The sequence below is a fragment of the Marmota marmota genome, unplaced genomic scaffold (assembly GCF_001458135.2).
Source record: "Marmota marmota marmota unplaced genomic scaffold, marMar, whole genome shotgun sequence".
Lineage (NCBI taxonomy): Eukaryota > Metazoa > Chordata > Mammalia > Rodentia > Sciuridae > Marmota > Marmota marmota.
Window position 1 is genome coordinate 12,483,031 of NW_025999853.1, and position 16,967 is coordinate 12,499,997.

At 36.0% G+C, this 16,967-nt stretch overlaps 1 protein-coding gene across 1 annotated transcript in view; it reads right to left on the reverse strand.

The window, feature by feature from the left end:
* Nucleotides 1–16,967, reverse strand: part of Apaf1 (apoptotic peptidase activating factor 1) — a 75,922-nt gene that overhangs the window by 27,302 nt on the left and 31,653 nt on the right. Inside the window, 4 exon segments of the mRNA XM_048808105.1 lie at nucleotides 1,102–1,230; nucleotides 4,925–5,086; nucleotides 12,608–12,739; nucleotides 15,902–16,054. Of these exon segments, the coding sequence (XP_048664062.1) occupies nucleotides 1,102–1,230; nucleotides 4,925–5,086; nucleotides 12,608–12,739; nucleotides 15,902–16,054 (576 nt within the window).

Below are 16,967 nucleotides of genomic sequence, written 5' to 3' on the forward strand. Positions count from 1 at the left end.
AAAAAAAAAAAAAAAAAAAAAAAAAAAAGAATCAGAAGGCACTTACAGAACTCATGCCTTCATCTGTTACCTCCACACTGAAGGATATAGCTTAGCAACTCTCCCCTAAAGCCTTAATAGTAAGAGGCAAGGTGGCAAACTCACTAAGAACTACTGAAATAAGCACCCAACACTGAAGAAGTATTTGCTGTAGTCAAGTGTCCCTTGAATAGAAACCTGTAAACCAAGGGAATTTTTCAACTTTCCAGATAAAGCCCTATCCCCTCAAACTACCTGATGGTGAGACCAAACCAAGGAATAGGGAGTATTAAGGCTTTGAAAAACTAATCCATCTTTGAAGGGAAAATACAATTCATTGTCTTTTGAGTAAATTAATAGAGCAACTCTGACAGGGATTATAGCTCAGTGGTAGAGCACTTGCCTAGCATATGTGAAGCACTGGGTTCGATTCTTAGCACCACATATAAATAAAATAAAATAAAAGTCCATTGACAACTTCAAAAAAAATAGAGTAACTCACTTGATAGAATTCTTCCAAGACTAGTTAGGTACAGACCCTGAATGTATAATTTATTAGGAAAGTACAAAATTATATGTATAAATAGTAATTTATAAGAGTCATTTTACTCTTCAGTGCTTGGCAATAAAAGTAAAAATCTTATCTTAATCAATTCTAAATACAACTTCCATCTTATCCTACTCAATGATCTAAGAATCTGAACTCTCATCATTTCTTTTAAGAAGAAAAAAGTCTGTCTATCCTTATACTGTTCAAGAGATGACATAGTTCAGCCTAGAAAACCAGTGGTCATTTCATTGTTTCCCCAACCCCCCCAAAATGCTAGGGATTCAATAAATGCCTGATGAATGGTACTGTCATTCCCTGTTATACTGTCAAATCAAGTCTCCAATCACTGTTGAAATACTAAAGCTGGCTATATAGTTCAATATTCCAAAGCTACAGGTTATTAGGCTACGAAGAAAATACTCTATAGTTTTTCAAGAAAGCATCGTGAACAACTAATGGTTTAGGCAACCCATTCCCTGTTATCCTTGGATCTCTAGAGACCCAGATGTCACTGAATAAATTCAACGACTTACCTCCACACAGTATTGGGACAAAGCCACCACTGCCAAATGGTTTTGAGGGGAGAAGTCACAGTACTGGATGGTGCTATGATGGCCTGTGTGGATTTCTGCCAACAGGCCACTGGTATAAATATCAAAAAGCTGTCAACATAAATAGAAGTATCTATGAAAGCAAAATATTTAAAAGATAAGCTATACCAAACTAAATCTAAATTTATTTTTAAAAGAATTTCCTCCTGTTTCAACTATAAATTCTAAGTCCTGAAAAACTACTATAATTACTAATACATTGTAGATATACATTTTATATTTAGCATAATTACTATAATAACTGGCATAATTTCTAACAATAATAAATAAGATAATACATCAATATACATCAACTTTAAAAACACTGCTCAACTGTTTTTAAAGAATTTACTTATTCTGGATATTTCATGTAAGTGGAATCATACAATATTGGTTTATTTGTTTCTCAACTTTAAAAACAGTTTTTGTACAGGAAAATGCATCACAGATGATCTCTCAAGCTGGGCTAAAGAGAAATAAAAACCTTTGTGAATAAATGAATGGACTAGTCAAATTAACAGAGAGTAGTTCTCCCCAATGCTCATCTATTCAAAAGAGAAAATGCAATTCATAAATGAAGATGATCAAAATATAGAGCACAGTCTTGCTAAATGAAATTAACTCCATTATTTCTATTTCTCTCCAGAGCTAACAAATTACTACATTACAATTCATCATTTTCCCATCTTTGAACCAAAAAGTTATTTTTGAGTAATTTATCCTTCTTTATTTTAATTTTTGAAAAATTTTAAATGCTGAATATACTTTTTAAAGTTTTTGCCAAATGATAAGATGGTTTATACTTAATGCATACATACAGTATATGTTGATACAATCTAGGAATTCATGACCAAAACACAGTCCTCAGGAAGAAAATAGAGGTTCCCAGTGGGAGCCAGAAAGAAGCTTAATGAAGTGGTAGTGAGTACACCTGTAATCCCAGCTACTCAGGAGGCTGAGACAGGAAAATCATGAGCTCAAGGCCAGCCTGAGCAACACAGTGAGCATTTCAAAACATAGAAAAAGAAAAAGAGATTTAGTGAATGTAACCCTGGAAGCATGCGCAGATGGTAAGACGGTAAGCAGCACAGCTTTGGGGGCCAAAGCCAAAGCACAGGAAATCATATTTAAATGTTTCCCAGAGCAGGTTGTTCTTAAAACTTAGTGGCCCAGAGTGATACAGGAACTTTGCAAACTGGATAGAAAACGTCCCAATCATGAAGGAACAAAATAAGAAAAACCTAACAGCAGGGTTGAATTAACAATACCAAAGAGTGGGAAAGAAATAGGAGAAAGGGACAACTAAAAAAAAATTTGAGATCTACATGCAAAATACTCATAAGGGTAATTGTACAGTAGCTTTCTTTCAGCATGGTAAACAGATCCATAGGTTTTTAAAACAAGAAGGCATTTCATGCAACGTAACGTTATTTTCCTTTTTCACTAGATCTTTTAAAATCTTTTTTAAAAAATGATCATTTTAAAAAAATGATCAACATCACCGGTCATCAGGAAAATTCAAATTGAAATTACAATGAGATAACACTTCACACCTACCGGGATGGCTATAGTTTTTTTTTAAAAAAGAAAATAACAAGTATTATCAAGGATATGGAGAACTTGGAATCCTTGTATGTTGCCTGTGGAAATGTCAAATGATGCAGCTGCTGTGGAAAAGCCTGGTAGTTCCTCAAAAAGCTAAGTACAGAATTCCTATATGACCCAGCAATTCTAGTCCAAGATATACACACAAAAGCAATGGAGCCAGGCACAGTGGCGCACACCTGTAATGCCAATGGCTCAGAAGGCTGAGACAGGAGGATCAGAGAGTTCAAAGCCAGTCTCAGCAATAGCGAGGCACTAAGGAACTCAGTGAGACCCTGTCTAAATAAAATACAAAATTCGACTGGGGATGTGGCTCAGTGGCTGAGTGCCCCTGAATTCAATTCCCGGTACCAAAAAAAACAAGCAGGGGCTCAGATACTTGTACATCAATGTTCACTGCAGCATTATTTATAAGAGCCTAAGGTAGAGAAAAGCCCAGGGCCCATACATAGATGAATGCATGAATAAAATGTGGGGAATATATAGATATATTATACATATACATATATATATAAGTTCATGAATGTATAACACATATACATATATATAATGAAATATTATTCAGTTGTAAAAAAGAAGGCAGTTCTGATATATGTTATAATGCAGATGAACTCTGAAAACATATGCTTAATGAAATGAGCCGGAAACAAATAAACCAATATTGTATGATTCCACTTACATGAAATATCCAGAATAAGTAAATTCATAGATTATGTTAGAGGTTATCAGGGGTTAGCTAATGGCAAACAGGGAGTTATTAATGATTATGGAGTTTCTGTTTGGGGTGATGAAAAAGATTTGGAAATATGTAGTAGTAAAAGTTATACAACATTATGAATATAATTAATACCACTGAATTGTACATTTCAAAATGATAAATTTGCCAGGATCAGTGGCACAGGCCTGTAATCCCAGTGGCTCAGGAGGCTGATGCAGGAGAAATGCAAATTCAAAGCCAGCCTCAGTGAGTAACTTAGCAAGACCCTGTCACTAAATAAAATATTTTTTTTTAAAAGAGCTCAGTGGTTAAGTAACTCTTGGTTCAATCCCCAGTACCAAAATAAAAAAAGACAAATTTTACATTATACATATCTTATTAATAAGAATAAATTTGAAATCTTTGAAACTTGCAAATGCAGTAGTTCCTTTCTGTTCTTAAAGACTTTAGCAAACTTAAGACAAACTTTAGACAAAAGGAAACCATTTTCCTCTTAATTTCCTACCAGAGGAATAAAAATAAATACCAACCAAGATCCCAGCATCACAGTTACCAGATCAATAACAATCATATGCACAGATCCTTCTGTGAATTTTTATATAACTATATTATATTTTAATTGTGCTCTTAAAAATAATTTTTATTATTCAAGTCTTTTAAAATTACTGTTAGAAGAATATCAGTGAGCCGTAAATCAGAAGACTTGGCCATCCTATTCACAGTGCAACCTTAGACAAATTATTTGGCTGCTCTGAACCTCAGTTACCTCATTATTATCATAGGGTCATTGCAATCTGCTTTGTCTCCTAGGTATTTACTATCAAAAGAAATTATATGTGTGAGTACTCTGAACAGCACAAATATAAAGACTCATTAGATTGGAAACAAGAGGACAATACTGTCTTTTCATTTACTTTATAAAAGTCTTACAATCTTGTTCAGTTGTTGATGAGTATTTCTATCAGAGTCACCAAATCATAAATTTTTTAGGGATACATAGCTCTTTGAAAAATCACCTAAATCAATGTATTGGAAATTAATGGGGAAAAAAAGGAAGAGGAGGAGGAGGAGAAGAGTGATGCAGAATTATTCCACATTTTAACTACACATGAGGAACAGTGGATTCAACATCACAAATTGCTTCTATAATGTAGGGTTACCCAAGGCATTAAATATGTTAGTTCCCACTGTCTATCTCCCAGAGGAGAAAGCAGTGCATGATATTTCCCACACCTATGTGACTATACACACCTTTTCTCACAAGCCATCCAAATCCCCCAGGAGCATGATTCCAAACAATAATGAAAGGTTGGGAAACCCTGCCCAGAATCACACAGCTAAACTTTATTTATATCAAGAAACAATGTAAAATGAAAAAATTAATAAAAATTTTAATTTTCTTTAAATCAGGCTAAATTTGGTTTTTAAAATACGAATACTTACAAAGATTTTATTTTTTGCTGCCACCATTATTCTAGCACCATCAGCAGACCAGGAACAACATTTCACTATCACTTCTATCTCGTCTTGAGGGTCCTCTGAATTTAGGAAGAACTGCTTCACATTAATGCTTTTCCTCTCGTTTGCTGATCTCACATCCCAAAGCTTCAAATTTAAAAAATAAAAAATAATTGTTTTTACTCTCAACTCACACCTCTAGAATTCCACCTGGATTAAATACCATGCGAACTTACTCACTTTACCTAATCAACTTTTACCTATACAGGACTTTCTATAAAACTTTTACATTAAGTACTTCTGTTTCATTGACCACCTTCCTAAAAGGAAAAAAATAAAAATACTGCCCAAAATGCAGGCTGCAGAACATAAAATTAAGCAAAAAAGTGAGCAGAGCCTTGCTGGCGTGGAGGAGGCTCTAAAGGAGGTGTTGACAGGACGAATGTGGAAGCAGGAGGATGAAGATGCCAGCGACTTGCCGCTGCTGCCCTCTGCTGTCCGCCTTGACGTGTGCACCACATCTACAGTAAGCACAACAAGAGGACTGCACAGGGCCCAGACCAAGCCCAGTGGTGTGGTACCACTCCACAAAGCAACAGGAGACCTGAAAATAGGAAACAGAGATACTGAAAGAAAATGAGGCTCCTCGTGTGCTTGGTGGAGCCAGATAATCTAGAGGCATGAAAACTACTGTCTCCTGAGAAATGAAGTAAAAAGTGCACTGAACCTCACTCTAGAGCAAAGCCACTGAATGGTACAAAACAGAGGCCTTCGAAAAGATACATCTTCCTTCCAGATCTCAAGCAGTCCCAGCTTCAAAGAATGATAAAGGCTATCATGCCTGGACCAAGGGTTGGTCAAGGCCAAAAACAAAAACAAACAACAATGCTTCTCAGACTTGAACTCAGCTTCCAAAGCGGAACACCCAAGTAAAACCTGATTTGTCTGGCCAGGCACATCTTTAATTCTTTCTTGAGTTCAGAGAAGCATTCTATATAATAAGAAATACGGCCAAAACCAAAATCTTGCCACTTGCAATAACCTTGGATAAACTAACTAAAGCAAAACAGACACTGGGGACTAAAATATTTACCCTTCTCTAATACTAAAGAGAAAATAAATGCCAGAAGCTTCAGTCACATCAGCCAGAATATAATGAGAAACCATACTGTTTCCCTATTCATAGGAAAGACAAAGAAACCACTGGTAGATTTAAGAAAGTCAAGGACTAGCTAGAGCAATCAGATAGACAAAAGAAATTAAAGGGATATGCATAGGAAAAGAAGAATTCAAACTATCATTATTTGCTGATGACATGCCTCTACATTTAGAAGATCCAAAAAATTCCACCAGAAAACTTCTAGAACTAATAAATTAATTCAGCAAAGTAGCAGGATATAAAATCAATACCCATAAATCAAATGCATTTATATAAATAAGCAATGAATCCACAGCAAGAAAAATTAGGAAAACCACTCCATTCCCAATAGCCTCAAAAAAAGTAAAATACTTGGTAATCAATCTAAAAAAAGAGGTGAAAGACCTCTACAATGAAAACTATAGAACACTAAAGAAAGAAATTAAAGAAGACCTCAGAAGATGGAAACATCTCTCATGCTCTTGGATAGGCAGAAATAATATAGTCAAAATGGCCATACTACCAAAACTGTTATACAGATTTAATGCAATTCCTATTAAAATTCCAATGACAGTCTTCAGAGAACTAGAAAAAGCAATCATGAAATTCATTTGGAAAAATAAGAGACCCAGAATAGCCAAGGTAGTCCTTAGTAGGAAGAGTAAAGCAGGAGGCATCACAATACCAGACCTTAAACTGTACTACAGAGCAATAATAACAAAAACAGCATGGTATTGGTACCAAAACAGACATGTAAACCAATGGTACAAAATAGAAGACACAGAGACAAACCCACATAAATACGGTTATCTTATACTATACAAAGACGCCAAAAATACACATTGGAAAAAAGATAGCCTCTTCAACAAATGGTGCTAGAAAAACTAGAAATCCATATGTAGCAAAATGAAATTAAATCTCTCTCACCATGCACAAAAATCAACTCAAAGTGGATCAAAGACTTAGACACAGAGACCCTGTGACTAAAAGAAGAAAATGTAGACCCAAATCTTCACCATGTTGGCTTAGGTCCTGACTTCCTGAACAAGACTCCTAAAGTGCAATAAGCAAAATGAAGAATCAATAACTGGGATGGATTCAACTAAAAAGCTTCTTCTTAGCAAAGGAAACAATCAATAATGTGAAGAGAGAGCCTACAGAATGGGAGAAAATCTTTACCACACACACCTCAGACAGAGCACTAACCTCCAGGATATATTAAGAACTCAAAAAACTTAACACCAAAAAAACCAAATAACCCAATCAATAAATGGGCTAAGGAGCTGAGCAGACACTTCTCAGAAGAAGATATACAATCGATCAACAAATATATGAAAAAATGTTCATCATCTCTAGAAATTACAGAAATGCAAATCAAAACTACTCTAAGATTTCATCTCACTCCAGTTAGAATGGCAATTATCAAGAATATAAGCAATAATAAGTGTTGGCAAGGATGTGGGGGAAAAGATACACTCATACATTGCTGGTAGGACTGCAAATTGGTGCAACCACTATGAAAAGTAGTATGGAGATACCTCAGAAAACTTGGAATGGACCCACCATTTAACCCAGTTATCCCACTCATCAGCAATACCCAAAGGACTTAAAATCAGTATACTACAGTGACACAACCACATCAATGTTTATAGCAGCTCAATTCAGAGTGACTAAACTATGGAACTAACCTAGATGCCATTCAACAGATGAATGGATAAAGAAAATGTGGTACATATACACATGAAATATTACTCAGCCTTAAAGAAGAATGAAATTATGGCATTTGAGGGTAAATGGATGAAACTAGAGAATATCATGCTAAGTGAAATAAGCCAATCCCAAAAAACCAAAGCCGAATGTTTTCTCTGATAAGCAGATGCTGATCCATAGTGGGGCGGGTGGACAGAGAAGAATGAAGGAACTTTGGTTTGTGTAGAGGGAAGTGAGGGGAAGGGTAGGATTGTGCAGATGGGAAGGACAGTAGAATGAGACAGACATTATTACCCTATATACATGAATGATTACACTACTGGAGTGACTCTGCACCATGTACAGCCAGTGGAATGAGAAGTTGTGCTCCATTTGTGTTCAATCTGTCAAAATGCATTCTACCATAAAATAAATAAATAAAAATTTTTAAAAAAAGAATTTTGATATAGAAAAAAGAAAAGGAAAACTAGCATAATCCAATTACTTTACTCCTGCTTAAACTACAACTGCTTTTAGAAGGACCTGACTACAGTCCTATCCAATGTGGTGAAATCCTACATGTTAGGGGATCATATAAACTAACGTCACCATTTCATTTTGAAGACACCATGGCACTCTGTCCAAGGTTCCTGTTTACCCTGTGCCCTTGTATGTTTTCAGACAATTTTTAAATAAAACTCCCTTTTGAAATAGTTTATCATCACAGTCCAAAAAACACACGCTTATCAACTTGATACACTACAAAAAGCTTAGAAAATTACAGAGCCATTTGAGGCAGAAAATAATTTATAGTTCTCATCCTCTCAACTGGTAAAAGCTTTAGAAGACTTTGACCTTGAAATGCTGTTATCTAAAATCATTTTGCAGAACCTCTGCATACTACATGTCACTGTATCAGTGTGAACCAGCCAGCAGTACTGGCTTAACAGCACCGTAGGAAAGCCACCACAGACACAGGCAGGTGTCCCCAAGACTGCAGCAATGTCTGTCCCCTGCTGCTAGTGATACTCACACATGAACACAGGAACCAAAACCTGCCCCTGAAAACTGAGGCCTCTTTAAAATTTCTTTATGAGTTTGAAGAAGTCTTAGTTTGATCTGAAGAAACACAGCAAGGGCTTATGATTTTTAATGCATTTATTAAAATATTATGCTGGTCACTTTGAAATTATATTTGATATTATATAAATGAATCAGATATAGATACTACCCTCAAAGAGTTTATAGGTCAGCAAGAGGGCTAAGATGAGCACATAAGTAACTCTAACCCTGGATACATACGATATATCATTTGAGAGGAAAAGAAAGCACTGTGGGAACACGGCATTCAAGCCGTGGGTTTAGGGAACACAGTATGCAGGTGACCAACTCACTCTACCACCTAAAGATTAGCCTACCTTATGCCACCTTATAAAAGAATTTCAACATCAAAAAGACAGAGGGAATACTCTAGGCCTTCAGCTCAGGGGTCAGCATACATTAAAGTACAAAATGGGAAAGCAAAGGTAACAAAAAGGGAGAACAAGTTCAATCTGGCTATAGCCTTAGGTACCTGAACCCTTTACCAACAGAGTCCTCATCTGTTCTTTAGAACATCCTCTACATAGCTGGGCAGGTGGTACATGCTTTGTAGTCCCAGCTACTTGGGAGGCTGAGACAGGAGGATCACTTGAGCCCAGGAATTCAAAGCCAACTCGGTCAAATAGTGAGGCGCTATCTCATTAAAAACAAAACAACAATATAATTTTAGCATTTCATGTTCCTCTATCACTTACCTTTCTCCCCAACCTGAATAACTTAAGGCCAGGGAATGTGCTTTTTTTTTTTTTTAAGTATTTAAAATCCAAATGCCTACTAGCACAGTACCTGGTACAAAGTAAATATCATTAAATGATCATAGGCATGGGCATGGGCATGAGCATGGGCATGGAAAAGACTTATAGGAGAGGTTAAGAAGAAGAAAAAAATAAACACTGTTACATTCAAATGAAGAACGCTTAACTAGGTTATCAATGGAGGTTTAAATACAACAAGAATAAGGATCAGATAAATAAAAATGCAAAATTTCACACTAATCCAGAATGCATCAGACTTTACAACAAAAAATGGAAACTTAAAACTGATTTTGACATTCTTCAAAAGCATATAGGTCAGAGAGAAGCAGGTTAAAAAAGGCTTGAGCAGTGACTGGGTTGTCAGGAAACAGAGAAAAGCACAGATGATGGACGGATCTGGAACGTCCCCCAAAGGGCCACATTAAAACTTGGTCCCCAGCCTGTGGCACAACTGAGAGGTCATGGAGCCTTCAGGAGGTGGGAGTGCAAGGTCTTTAGGTCATTGGGAGCAAACCCTCAAAAAGAATCATGGCTCCTCTCTGTTTTGTTCCAGGCCTAGGGGTGAGTGGTTCTGCTCTGCCCTGTACCCCCTGTCAAGGTATGCTGCCTCCGCCCAGGTCCAAAGAACAACAGGGCCAATTATCAGGGACTGGAATCTCTGAAACCATGAGCCCAAAAAACCATTTTTCTCTTCATAACTTATCTCAGTTATTTGCTACAGTAACAGAAAGCCAACTAACAAAGTTTAGTCACAGAAAAAGAGAAAAACAGAATGACTATTTGAAAGAAAAATACACTCAAGAAAAAAAAAATCCAAGGTTTTTCAATTTTTTTGTTTTATAGGGCCAGGAAGGGCCAAGAACATTTATAGATGGTAGGAAAGTATCCCCAAAAAAGCATAAAACCGAAAAAAGCAACAGAGAGAGGAAATAACAATGAAGCAAAGTACCATATAAAGGAGGGAGAAAAAGAAACAGCAGGAATAAGTAGTAGACTTTTGGGCAAGCAGAGGACTTCTTGTAAGAAACAAAAAAAAAAGGAGAGAGCAGGGAGCTTTTACAGCAGTGTTTGAGGAGGCTCACTGAGGGGAGCTCTAGGTAGATGGTTTTAACCCTCTGAATTATAATGAGGTAAGGTAATTGCCATAGAATCAAAAGGTTGGGGGCTTACAAACAGCAGGAAAGGACTGGAATAGGCACTACAGTGAAGTAAAGCCAGGCATGGTGGCACATGCCCTTAATCCCGGTGGCTTGGGAGGCTAAAGAAGGAAGATCGCAAATTCAAAGCCAGCCCCAGCAACTTCATAGAGGCCCTGCCTCAAAATAAAAAAATAAAAAGGGCTGGAGATATGGTCCAGTGGTTAATTGCTCCTGGGTTCAATCTTTGGGGCAAAAAAAAAAAAAAAGACAGTTAAAGCAGCTTAGATCATGACATCATCACAAATCTTAGAATTGGGGCTGGGGATGTGGCTCAAGTGGTAGCGCGCTCGCCTGGCATGCGTGAGGCCCGGGTTCGATCCTCAGCACCACATACAAACAAAGATGTTGTGTCCGCCGAAAACTAAAAAATAAATATTAAAAATTCTCTCTCTCTCTCTCTTTAAAAAAAAAAAAAATCTTAGAATTAGCAATGGAGATAAGATGGTAGAGAAACTTGGACTCAGAAATAAAATGCCTTCTTCTAAAGCCACTCACATAGTAAAAATCAAGAAATAATAGACTGACATGATGGAAAGAATATCTTGGAAGATGGCTGCCTTAACACATCCAAGGGTATTCTGAATAACTTCCTACAACATGGATTATGCCAAAAGAAGGAATAGATATTCGGTATTTGTAAATAACAAATTGTAGAAACCAAAATCTGACAGGTGAGGACAATGCCTGAACGAGAGCCAACACTACAGAATAGAAAGGAAAATAGACACGAAAATGGTCTTCATTTAAGACCAGAGAAAGGAGAGTCAATAATCAGGAGACAAAAGTGACAATGGAGACAGAAATAAAATATTAAAATTAGGGTCTTACTTTAGAAGGAAATGATTTAAAGAAGAAAAACTTGGGGTTTTTAGGAATATAAAATTCAGGAAGTTAAATGAGATGTTTTCCCTAACTCTTGTATTATTCCCCTATATGACTGCTCAAAAACAGGAAAATGGTAACACAAAAAGTAGAAGAAATAAGTGACAAATAAAAGCAGCCCTTTATAAACCTGACCCTATAGATCTCAAAATAGTGGATAAATATGTTTTTTAGGGATATAATGCTTAGCCAGGCTTGCTGGCGCACACCTGTAATCCCAGTGGCTCAGGAGGCTGAGGCAGGAGGACTGCGAGTTCAAAGCCAGCCTCAGTGAAAGTGAGACACTAAACAACTCAGTGAGACCCTGTCTCTAAATAAAATACAAAATAGGGCTGGGGGTGTGATTCAGTGGTTGAGTGCCCCTGAGTTCAATCTCTGGTACCCGCCCCCCAAAAAAGGATATATGCTTAAAATTTAAGAATTCCAATTACATGTATTTTAAACACAGGAAATCATTCATAAATAATTATGACAAATAATTAGTTATATTAAACATGTTCCTGGAAGTTGAAGGAAGAAGCTCTTTCTGTAGAAATATGAAAAACAGAGCTATAGTTTGAATCTTAAATGTCCCCCAAAAGCTCACAAATTGAAGGCTTAGTCCCCAGCCACTGGTGATGTTAGAAGTGATAGAACCTGTAAGAGGTGGGGCCTAGTGGAAAGAAGTTATTGGGAGTGTACCCTTAAAGGGGACAGTAAGAACCTCCACTTTGCTCCCCTACAGGCTCCCTGCCATTATATACTACCTCACTACAGGTCCAAACAAAGACAAGCAACCACAGACTGTAACCTCAGAAACCGTGATCCAAAATAAACCTTTCCTCATTATAAGTTGTTTTTTGTGGGTATTCTATTACAGTGATGAAAACCTGACTACCCATTTTAATAATGTACAAAAGCTTACCTTTAATGTTCCATCAGCTGAACAACTGGCCAAAAGCTCATCATCTGGTGAAAATCTACAGTGATTGACTGAATTTGTATGGCCAAACATGGTATTTCGACATTCTTTTTCATTCAAATCCCAAAGCTATTTGAGAAAGATAAAAGATAAATTTTAAAAACTAGTACTGAATGGGGAAAAAGTCAGAAATTATATGAATTTCTTCCTATCCTTCTACTTTAGTATGTTTAAGAATGATGCTCAATTCGTAGTAACACAAAGGTGTCAAAGTTAATCTTGTGATAAACAACAAGGCAGCCTTTCGATTGACATCTAAATCTACTAAGGAACTTGAAAGCTGACCTGGGCTTTTAGTCTGAGCTTTAAATAATTAAACACTTACTGCTTATTTAAAATGAATGGTTTAGAATCAAAGTTACTTTGGCTATAAAAAGATACAATATATTAAGATAACTGCCCCCATATTTTTTAAATACTAGGTTATAAAAAATGATAATTTCTAAGATCTCCCAAACCTTGAAACTAGTCAATAGGCTAAAAGTTATGAATATTCTAAAAAATTATTCAAAAAATTCAAAGCACCTGTATTAAGTATAATACAGTAAATAGAGGGTTTAGAAAAAGAAATCAAATAACAACTCCAGTAAGCAATCAACCAAATCCAGAATGTGATATATTCCACAAGACAAATAACTCAATTCCTCTATCAAACCAATAGCACAAGAAAGGGCAAAAGGGGAAAGGGAGGTTTTTTAGAATAAAAGAAGCCTAACAGACAAAATAAATGTCAAGTGCCAAGTTTGTTCCATGTCTGATTCCAACAAGCCACAGGTAGAAAGACATGTTTGAGACTACTGGGGAAAGTGAACACAGATCAGGTACATTACAAAACTACTGTTTATGATAGTAGGTTTAATAATGGCATAGCACTAGTGTTTACACCTCCAAGGCTCATGCTGAAATATTTTGTGGGAAATCACATATCCAGGATTTGCTATAAAATGCTCTAGCCAAAAAGAAGGGTAGAGGGCATATATAAAATAAGATTGGCAAAATCTCATTTTGTTTATAATTGTAGCTACATGATGGATACCATAGAGACTCCTTATTATATTTTCTCCTTGTTTGAAAAATATTTTTAAATATATATGAAAAAGGCTACATTCACCTCTGGTGATTTGTACCAACTAATTTAAACCCAGGGAAAGAAATAATTTATCCCAAAAGTTAATCTTGAAAGAAATTCTTTGAAAATGATCAGTAAGTGAGATTCCTGTTCCTCATGTTCACCTCCTTCCGTGGCTCCTTAATCCTAGTTCTGATAAACCCAATTCTTCATGTAAGACAAGTTACATGGAGACAGCCTTAGTTTTACAAATTTTCAATGGCTTCTCAGCTTGCAATCACAGAACATGCTTTCTGGTAGTCTGAATGGTAACGCAGGTATGGCATGTCATGTCTTAAATTAAACTTTTCCTTAATTAAATCCCCTTACATATGGTAGAGACTTCTATCTATATTTAAATGAGGTAAATTTCCTCAACCTACAAAAAATTAAAAATAAACACCAAAAATAGGTCATATTATAATAGATTTATGGGCTGGGGATGTGGCTCAAGCGNAACAAAAAAAAAAAAAAAAAAAAGATTCCTCAGTAAATAAATAACAGCTTGAGAGTCTGAATGAGAGTCTGAGAGAAACCTAGCTATCAATCCTGTTATTATTACTTAATGCAAACTTGGGCAAGTAACTTCATTTCAAACTATTTTCTCCTCTGTAAAGTCAGATCAATACTTACTTTGCAAGTTGTAATGAAAAACTGATAAGGTGATATAAGGAAGAGTGTAGTAAGTCCCACAGTAAAGAGTAAACATCATTCTACTTACTGTGTAAGACAACTAAGCAAACGAAAGAAATAAATGTCCTAATAAATCTTCACTAGGACATTGACTTTTTAGAGATACTCATGTTCCCTCCCATAGCATTCCCTCAAAGCATTTATTAGAATCCCCAGAGGTCCAAAGAATTTATCTTATTTTGAAGCTCTTTAAAGAATATTCCTGCCTCTTGTTTATTTATTATTTCCCTTTACTCGACATAGTTCTGACTTTGGAAATGCTCAGTGCGGCCAAGTCTGACTCAGAGTGGAGGTTTCAAGAGTGAATTAACTCCTGGTTGTAAAGCCACCAATTCTAGTCTATCAAGAAGCAGGTTTTAACAGGGCATGGTGGCACATGCCCATAATTCCAGCAACTAGGGAAGCTGAGGTAGTAGGAGCATGAGTTCAAAGTTGTCCTCAGCAACTTAACGAGGCACTTGCGACTCAGTGAGACCCTGTCTCTAAGTAAAATATAAAAAAGGGCTGGAAACGTGCGTGGCTCAGTGGTTAAGCACCCTTGAGTTCAATTCCCAGTACCAAAAAAAAAAAAAAGCAGGTTTTTCCAAGGTCTCAATTTTTTTTTTAAAGTCTTATTTTACCTTCATTTACTTCTCTTTATTTTATTTTTATGTGGTGCTGAGGATCGAACCCAGTGCCTCATGCATGTCAGGTGAGCACTCTACCACTGAGCCACATCCCCAGTCCCTCAATTTTAATCTGGACATTCGACAACCTCTTCATATCAGTGAAAACTCCAGGAAAACTCCCAAGCCAACTCTCTTGTCCTTCCAACCTAGCCAGATTCATATTCCAAAACGCTTTTGAAAAAAGTCTGAAGTGAGGTCTCTCTTCCAAATTTTAGTGATAAAACATCCCCTAAGTCTTTAGTTTCTCTTAAATTCTGTATTAAATAAATACTCTAGCTAAAAGCCAAATTTAGGGACAAGAAACAAAAAAGAATAATTAACAAGATAAAAAATCATCCTCTTTTTTTTCTTGTTTTTAGACCAGCAACCTGTTAAGTTTGTCCACCTACCTGGTTTTGCACTGAATACCTAAGTTCATACACGTTTTTAAAAAAAAAAAATGGGTTGCATTTAACAAACTATGTCTTTTATGACAGGAATCTGATCTCAGACAATCATTTTGTGCAATAACACTTTAAATCACAATGTACTCGAAGATTTCAACCGACATTTAACCCATAGACCTGTCTATTAATAGCAGGCAAATTCATTAATCTGTAATTACTTTTCCCCACTGCCAGGTAAATACCTCAACATAAGCATTTGTGCTCATGTTTAAAAATAAAGAATTTTCATACAATGTTAATTTATAAGGATTCAAGTTAGTGATCAACAGGCATGAGTCCTTTAGTTAGTCTTTTACAGAAAAAATTAATTCTGCAATGATTACAATTCAAGAGGAAAATAGTTTCCTACCTTCACTTTTTTATCCACTGAGCAGGTTGCTATAAATCTGTCATCTGTAGAGAATGCACAACAAAGCACTTCATCCTCATGAGCTTTGATTTCTAGAAGTTTCTCTCCTGTTTCAGCTTTGAACACCTATACAAGCAACAATAAAATCTTTACTATAAATCACTGAACTCATCACATAATAAAAATCTTTCTTTAAAAGATCTTAATCACTGTTATTTATAAAACAGAAATGAACCTTAGCAAAATCATTCAAAAAATCAGAATTTCTGTCAGAATTTGTAAGCCTTCACATAAACAGAGAACTATCCATTATTACATGTTGATTAATACCAATAAAAAGAAATGGCTGGATATAGCTTCAACTCTTGTGACCATTTTGGCAAATTCCTAACAATCAAACACAAAATATTTAATGCAATATGTTTTCTTTCTGGAGCTCAGAAACCAAAATTAGTAATCAGGTACTATAGAAAGAAGGCATGTAGTCCTTACTTCGGAAAGGCCAAAATTATTATAAAAAGTTTAATTAATTTGACCCTATTTCCTTCAAAATTAACAGGTAGAGCACAAATGCTAACAGAAATAATTTAGTTCAATTACTATTTACATCCAGAAACCTATTTCTAAGCCTTTGATAAAATAGTTATTGAATCACTATTTTTTCATCAGAGTCCTATCCACTACACTATTAAGTCCTTATGTCTTTTAACAATTATTATTTCATCATTACCCACAGGCAGCAAATGGGTGGCAGATAATTGACAGGGAAGAAGATTCTTCTTTGTCATGTGGCAAATTTAGAATTATGAAAACACATAACTATATCTTTAAAATCTCTAGAGAAAACTTTCATAAAATAGTCAAGAGAGCTAGGCATGGTGACGGCATGAGCCCATGATCCCTGCTACTCGGAAGGCTAAGGCAGGAAGATCACAAGTTCTGGCCAGCCTGGGCAACTGAGACCTTGTCTCAAAATAAAGAGGGCTGAGAATGAAGCTCTGTGGTAGAGCACATGCCTAGCCTTTGCAATCCCAATCAA